Source organism: Cryptomeria japonica, unplaced genomic scaffold (assembly GCF_030272615.1).
Source record: "Cryptomeria japonica unplaced genomic scaffold, Sugi_1.0 HiC_scaffold_84, whole genome shotgun sequence".
In the NCBI taxonomy this organism is placed as follows: Eukaryota; Viridiplantae; Streptophyta; class Pinopsida; order Cupressales; family Cupressaceae; genus Cryptomeria; species Cryptomeria japonica.
This window is the reverse complement of record NW_026728906.1, coordinates 441,798-450,360: the sequence shown is the minus strand read 5'-3', so window position 1 is coordinate 450,360 and position 8,563 is coordinate 441,798. Positions and strand designations below refer to the sequence as shown.

Genomic DNA, 8,563 nt, shown 5'->3' with positions numbered 1-8,563 from the left:
ATTTTTGGTCAATCTTAGAGTTGCATATGTTGCTTATCTATTTTTGCATGAATTTTGAACAATTTGAATAAAACTGTTTTGTCTTTCTCTATTAATTTTTCCTTGCATGAATGTCATTTTGGCTATTTACAAGGCCGCAAGACTCCTTCTTGGTCTAATTTTTAACCTTTTTTTACCGTTACTTGAGTTCTTCAAGGTCATGTTTTGCACCACTTAGACCAGTTATCTAGCATTAGAGGGCATGTGGAGATTTTGTTTTGCCTCATGGCCTCATCTAGTTTTACTTTATTTTGGTAGTCACGTTTTCCTTTTTAGGCTATAGTGTCCCTTGTTCCATTGCTGATGAAAAGATCCTTTGTCAACTATGAATCTTTGTTACATGAATTTTGGATGAGAATAATTGCTTCCAGAGATTTATTCCTATTACAAGCACTTTTTTGTGGAGGCTTTTATGGAGGAAGACAATAATAGTTCCTAGTGCATATTTTGTGTTCTTTTTGCCCCCGTATTGTTTATGCTCTTTCCAATTTGGTTATTTTAAAAATTGTTCACATATTTTAATGATGAAGTATCATTTCGTGAATTATACTACACAAAATGTAGTAAAGTTCCATCATCTGGGTGGTTACATGCACACACATCTAGTGTAGGTTTCATTCAAAGCTTTTTGAAAAATAAAACTTATGAAATATAAGTTACTAATTAACCATACAATCTCTTCAACAATTCCTCCAACTGGTAGCCAAATGATGTTACGTGCATCTAATTTTTTTGACATCATACCAACTAGAGAGTAACTATGCAGTTATTGTCATGAGCCTATTTCATAAATTACAAAATAATTTATACTTATTTATTTATTTTTCATTAAATTTAAAACAAATTAAGATAGAAATTTTTATTTGAATTAAATATACATTATTATGATAAAGATTTTTATAAATATATTAAATATTTTATTGAAAAGTTTTTTATAAATTATATAAATATGTATATTAAAATCATAAATAAAATAGAAACTCTATCAATTAGAAATATTTTAATTAATATAATGAAATGTCATCACACACAGGCATAGAATCCCAAGAAACCAACATCCTAACAAGCTAATATCAACTCTAAAATTTATCTAGAAGGAACATTCAGATACACTAACAAAGTCTAAATACGTAGTTGTTGTTGGTGCTCCAAAATGTTCCTTGTATTGTAATGGATTAGTCATATATGTATCCCACAAAATTATGATAGAAACATTTTACATCTACCACAATGAAAGAATAGATAACAATACTAAAAGTATAATAAATGTAAACCTAGGTATTTTGTCAATCTCCTAAAATATTATTCAAGAAAAAGATAACTGATATGAAAAAAATTACATGTTATAAATAGTTTTAGAAGAGTTAATCAAAGCTAGAAACTTGATTTTCAAGAGGATGCAATTTGAGAATATGAACCATCACATCAAGCAATTGGATGATGTTGAGTGTCGACATATTGCTAGGGAGACATGCAAGCTAAGGTGGTGCTTGATCATCATAGACCAATTCAGTGATGCCAAGTCAGTTCTTGTAGGTGTATTGAACCTAACTCATCAAAGGAGGAGCAAGTGACATATGGCATTACATCAAATATTATTCAATGTACCTAATCTCATTTCTCATTGATCCACATTCAAAGAGGGACATGTGCCCAAAGTGTTGTAGTTTTCTCATTGGTTAAAGTGGTTGTTGTTATAACTAGCCCTAATTAGGGTTTCATGGTTAAATCTCGGCCATTAAATTCAAATCAATCTCGGACATTCATTTGTATCAAGACTTCTATATAAGGTTTGCCTTCTCATTTTTAAAGGTTAATAGGTGGATAATAGAGTAGAGCAGAACTGTTAGAAAGTAGAGTAGGAGGAGGAAGCTAGAGATTGTTTCCAAGACTTGTTGAAATTAATACATAAGTTTTGTTGAAGATATGGTGGATGTTTGTGCTGTCTTTCTACATTTTGCATGGGTTCTTGTTACTTCTCAAAGTTAATTGAATTTTACTGATTATGATGGAGAAATGCGAAGATATATGATGAATTACTTAGTGCTCATACCATTTGTTATTTGTTGATTGCAAATTGTAGTGCATGGTTGGTCTAAACCTCATTGTTGAAATAGTTCGATTTTTTAGTATTTTTAAAAATGTAAAAAGTTCTATATATTATTATTTTTAAATTATATTTTGAATTTTAAAAATAATTTGTTTTAATTTATTTTGAAATTTTTATCTATTAATATTTATTGCTTTTAAAAGTTTATAATATTAAAATAATTAATTATGTATTTAAAAAATTTAATATTAAATTATATGTTTATGACTTCTTAAATATTATTCTTATTTAAAGGAGAATCTAGATCAATAGAACAATTTAGATTAAATTAAACTTAATGGTCGTTGGACATAAAATCGAAGCTATTGTTAATTCAGTTTAGAATGTGATTATTAACCACACATGTCATTAGAGGGATGCAAGGTTGTATGGGCTTTAGGATGACTTGACCTTATTATGTGTGGTCATAAGGTTGTTTGTAAAGCTAAAGCAAGGCAAGTATGGATATCGAGAAAATAATTATAGTGTGTAATTTAAGACTCCCAAATGTGAGAAATAAATACAAACAAGAGAAGTGTTGAAGTATACAACTTCTATGTAACTTCTTCCCTTGCCACTCTATCTACAAAATTCCTCAGATGTATTATGTACTGAGAAGTATAAGTGGATAATGCACTAAAGGATAGTGCATACGTGACAAAACACACAAAATGAGGTTATACATGGCAATTACAAATAATTCAATACTATGTTAATACTATTACTATTGGTTCAAAGATTTACAAAAGGTATAACCACCATACTAGGTGTCAACCTATGTTAACATCTTCATTAACGAGTTTGAATTACAAATTGGCCCAAAAATATCCCTCCCTCCCTCCCTCTCTCTCTCCCCTTTTGTATCTTTGTATCTCTTCTTTTCTATCCGTTTCTATCTCCTAATCTTTATCTTAATTTCTCCTTATCCCTCTACAACTATATCTCTCTTTATTTGTCCTTTTCATCCTCTCTCACTCTATCTAGGCACGTCTCACTCTCTTTAACCATCTATTTCTTTGCCACCTCCCTCTCTTCATTCCCATCTCTAGCTCTCTCTTCCTCTGTCACCCTATCTCCAGACATGTCTCGCTCTCTTTATCTATTCATATCTCCCCTCTCACTATTGCAAACATAACATGAGCCTATTGGTAATGGAGTTCAATTATCTTTTGATTGAAAGGTTTTCTTTCACTTATGTTTGGTTTGTATTAATGAATGCACAATTGATTCAAAGTTATCCCTCGCTCATTCTCTCTCCCCCTCTCTATATATTTATCTCTTCTATCTCTATCTATTTCTCTCTCCTCTCTCTTTATCTCTTCCTCTCATATCCATATCCCTATTCTTCTCCATATCTATATCAATCTCGATCTCTATCTTCCTCTCTATATTTATCGCCTAACTCTATCTCCTCACTCCTTTATCTTTCCCTCACTCTTCCTCCTCTATCTCTCTCTTTATATCCCTATATCTCCCTCTCTCCTTCTCTCCCTATTTCAAACAAAACATAAGAATATTGGTAATGGAACTCGATTATATTCCCGGTTTAAGGGTTTTGTTTGATTGCATTTGTCCGTTTAAGTAGATGCATAGTTGATTTGGATCTATAATTTTTTCAAATGTTGAGACCTTTGTTGAATAAATAATATCATTTACTAAATGGTTTGCTAATTTATCTCACGTGTTGCACAAATATATGAAAAAATAGATCAATTTTTTTTAATAATCATTCCACATCTATTCGGCGTACATATTGCACACCAAGGTGCAATTGCTAGTTGTATATTCTTGACTTTTCTATTACACCATATCATTCAATAAAAAAGAGAATAGCGTTGATGGAAGAACCACAATCATCTGTAACCGCATAGGCTACCCATGCCTATTTGTATCACCTCCACATAGAAAAGTACCTAAAACCATGCTCTCTACATTAATAAACATTTTCTTACTTATGCAAACCATGTCATTAAAGGGTCCAAAAGTATAGGGATTCATTCAAAAAATATTCCTCACTTAATTGCATCCAATATTAGATCACTCCCGGTGTCCATGCTCTTACATGGATGTAGATTTACCTTTCGTATTAGTCATTTGTGGAAACTCAATGGGGAATTGGAGATTGTGAGTGTGGTATGAAAGACAAGGTAAAACCTATGAGAGATATTAAAAAAAAATGTACTCGAGTAGTTATCAAGAAAACTGAGATTATACTAGCGTAAAATATGACCAAACTGTTTTATTGACTTGCTCTTCTATAATATGAACCACTTATTATAATCATGAATCGATCAGGTGTAGAATTTTATTCCCCCTCTCACTCTATTTGTTCCTTATATTCGATTGTTGATCACTTTGATTTCTTAATTGTAAAAAGTTCATTAGTTAGCCACCCTTATCCAAAGAGAGTAAAAAGATAATTCTTGATAGGTAAACAAGGGATCATGGAACTAAACGTTTCCCAACCAAGAATCATCCCAATATATCACTTTTAACGCATTTTTTACTTCTCAAATTGAATATTTTTTATAAACTATTTATAATTGTCATATTATTTGATATAAAAGAAAAGAAAATTCAATCAATATAAATAAAAATAAATAAAATGAAATGTCTAATCAATATGAAATACTTTTCTCATATATTTGATTGAAGTAAGAGGAAAAAAATAATCTTTAATATTATATTTTCCTATTTAGTTACCCCAAACAACTAATTCATCAAAACATTAAGTTAAAAAAAATATTAAATAAACATATATCTCACAAAAATAATAAAAAATAAATCATCTAAATCAACTGTATGTACTTTGTTAAAAGGAGAATCGAGAGGACAATGCAGTCAACTGGACGAAAAGTTTTGGTGTCGAAAAATGGAAATAGACAGATCTCAAACATTAGAAAAAGTAGTAAACCTACTTTATTAAAGAGAATTCACTCACCTAAAGGTAAAATTTTGATCTCCAAAACTGCTAGAAAAGACACCTACTTCATTTACAACAATGCACTTCATTTACAACAACACACTCACCTAAAGATTAAATTTTGGCCGAGTTCAACTGTAGATGGATGTGAAAGAGACAATCTAAGCAACGCACTCAACGCAACGTGAGCAATGTTTTCGCACCCATCAACAGTTTGAGAATGAAGGCTCTTTTCTCTAAAATATCGCGGTTTACATTCATTATAGTTATGAGTATTGGAAGCGGTACGATTTTTAGTCACTGTTGTACCTTGACCCAAGGTAGTTCAAGATGCATTCAAACTACTCACCCATGACATTCTGAAAATCAGACATCAACGTCTTAATAAGGTTATATCTTATAGAGGTGATGGATTCTAGTGAATTGTAATGTCAAAACCGGATTCTATTTCCGCTACCCATCTACCCTCTAGGGTTTGGAAAAATAAAACGATCTTAAATAATTCTAAATACTAGATCCCTTGGACAACATGGTCTCTTCCAAGATGGGATTCTCAACACCACCAAAAAGTTTTTTTTCTTGTAGAATACCTCTCCAAAATCTATCTTCTTATACATTTATCCTCCATAAATTGGTTCTTATGTTTGCATATGTTGTCTTAAACCTATAATTTAGGTCTCCAAAACTGCTAAAGAAAAGTAATACACCTACTTGACTTCAAAATTGTAGATGGATGTGAAATAGATATTCTAATCAACGCATTCAATGTAAAGTAAATGAACATAAGTTATTTTGAGCAATGTTTTTCTGTCCTAGAACATAGACAATCTGAGAAATAAACATTGAGTAACATAAATTAATTTAAATGACGAGAGATAAAAATCTCATTGAAAAAGGGTACAAAGCATGGACAGTCTTTAGGCCAATATCCAACTCCAAGAAAGAAACTTTCCTCTCATACCGATTCTCCCACGGTGGAGAAAGATTTATATATTGTTTCCTTTGAAGAAGCCCACCGTTCCAATTAAGTCTAAACAATTCCACATTACTAAAATGATGGCGATGGCGAGAATACGTGTAAGGCAGGAGGTAAGTTGATCTTGAGATAGGGATACGCAGCAGGGCAGGGAGAAGATAGAAAATTTCAACGTTAATGAAAGGATGGTGAGAATACATCTGCGGTAGCAGGCGAGACAACCACATGCAGTAAGACTTAGTGTGACGTAAGGAAAAGAGCAACAACTCTGGAAGGATCCGTGAAATATACGGAGTCAAGATGAATTAGTCTTTGCGGAGAGTTATGGTTTGGGCTATATAAAGCGTGTAATGGGTTTGTAATAGACATTCATATCCTGATCTCTTGTGTCTGCGTTTCTATTACAATGGCTAACCGGATGATTTACTTCACGTTGGGACTTTTTCTGTTGATATGCTGTTACAGCGACAGGGTCATGGCAGGGGATCCGGATCCCTTGCAAGATTTCTGCGTTGCAGATGAGGAAAGCAACGGTGAGTGAGAATATTTATACATAAACAATGATAATGATTTGCTTATTAGACGAGTCGAGTTACTAACAGACAGATTGATTTGATCTTGTTTTAAACAGTTTTGGTGAACGGGTTCGTTTGCAAAGACCCAATGCAAGTTTCAGCAAACGATTTCTTCTTCCGGGGACTTGGGCAGGCAGGGAACACCGACAATGATGTGGGCTCCAACGTAACGATGGCGAACGTTAAACAGATACCAGGCCTCAATACGTTTGGAATATCGTTGGTCCGCATCGACTACGCAGTGGGTGGAATAAATCCTCCTCACACACACCCAAGAGGCACCGAAGTTCTTGTTTTACTGGAAGGCCAGCTTCTTGTGGGTTTCATTGACACCAGCAACAAATTTTTCAGCAAAACTTTGGAGAAGGGAGATGTGTTTGTGTTTCCAAAGGCACTTGTTCATTTCCAGCAGAATGTGGGGCATGAAAATGCAGTGGCCATAGCTGGATTGAGCAGCCAGTTTCCCGGAGTTCAGACAATCGCCAATTCTCTGTTTGCGGCGAATCCCCCTCTCCCCGATTCCGTTTTGAGCAAGGCCTTCCGCATCACCCAGGAACTGGTGAATTACATTCAAAAGAAATTCGCATACTAAACAAAACAAACAAGAGGTCTCCCAATGAAGACCGTCTTTCCCAATTCTTTTTTCTCACCGTTGAATAAAACTATCATTTTAGGGTTATTGGCGTCCTCTTGTGCCATTCATAGCATCTGTTTTGGACATCAGCATGTCCTCATCATATTCCAAAGATTGAAAATTAACCGTTGAATAAAACTATCATTTTAGGGTTATTGGCGTCCTCTTGTGCCATTCATAGCATCTGTTTTGGACATCAGTATGTCCTCATCATATTCCAAAGATTGAGAATTAAATATTGATGTCGTTTTGTCCCTTTGATGACAACATTAAAATTTCACTTTGCTGTAACACATTTTAAGGTAAGTTGTAAGCGCATTTTGAATATAATTTCCAATATCTCAAGGTATTTGTTGATTGATACGAAGAAGATAAAAGTGTCGTCATATTGAGAAATTGGCAATCGCATTTCCATCAAGAATAAGATAATAGATATAACTCATACATTATCAGTGAGATCTGCAAATATCATAATCTTCTACTTTTCCCATGCATTTATAAATGATCTAATAAAATAGAGCTTCATACATCAGTTCATTCTAAAGCTTCACGACCTCTTCTTTCATGCCTTCGATGTCTATATAACCTATGTCTTTGAAGCTTGCTCATTTTCATTCTATGCAACTACTGCAGATACTCAAATTCTTAAGAAACTGCAACAATAATGTCTTGAGTTGATGAAAAACATAGTACATGCTCACAACAAAAAAGAAGCATATTTCAAATACATAAATCTTATTCAATCAACATACTCTTTATTAAATAGTCTTGTGGTATTACAGGGGTGACATATTGTTATAAATCACAAAGGGGTGCGAAATATTATGTATAACATTGTAGGCACAAAATTTGACCACATACAAAATTTCAAGACAAGTGGAAGGTGTAGATGTAGAAGATACCAATTTTGGCTTTCTGAATGTTCACATCAGTAGCATAGTGCATTGGATCGGCACATAAGTGAAGAGAACAAAAATCAGCGATGGTGAGATTAGAATGGAATATTCGATTTGATTATCGATCGGTTGGTATTGGAGAAAGTTTTCTACATGATTTATTTAGGGAAGTGCTAATTTGTTTTAGACAAGTGCATGTATTTTATTCCATATTTGATAGCTAGGTGCATGTTTTTTATTCTAGGTTTTGATTGAGGTTGACAAGGAAGTGAACGCTATTTGGTTGCATAGTTTAGCTTGGGGGAAGACATTGAAAAGAGAGACTATAAAATAATGAAGATATCAATCAATAGATTTGGATGAAGAAAAACGTCGAGTAATAAGATGGTGCAACACTTGGAAATGGAGATTCTAGATTTCAACTCATGGAA

At 33.2% G+C, this 8,563-nt stretch overlaps 1 protein-coding gene across 1 annotated transcript; it reads left to right on the top strand.

Annotated features, from left to right (window-relative positions):
- Positions 1-6,433: 6,433 nt before the first annotated feature.
- On the top strand, positions 6,434-7,194 carry LOC131864378 (putative germin-like protein 2-1). The gene is made up of 2 exons (XM_059215225.1): positions 6,434-6,560; positions 6,659-7,194. The coding sequence occupies exons 1-2, from the start codon at positions 6,434-6,436 to the stop codon at positions 7,192-7,194; spliced, it is 663 nt and encodes a 220-aa protein (XP_059071208.1).
- Positions 7,195-8,563: the final 1,369 nt, after the last annotated feature.

Coding starts and splice junctions, on each gene's coding strand:
- LOC131864378 (XM_059215225.1), top strand. CDS start 6,434: ATGGCTAACCGGATGATTTACTTCACGTTGGGACTTTTTCTGTTGATA. Junction 6,561..6,658: donor TGCAGATGAGGAAAGCAACG/GTGAGTGAGAAT, acceptor TGTTTTAAACAG/TTTTGGTGAACGGGTTCGTT.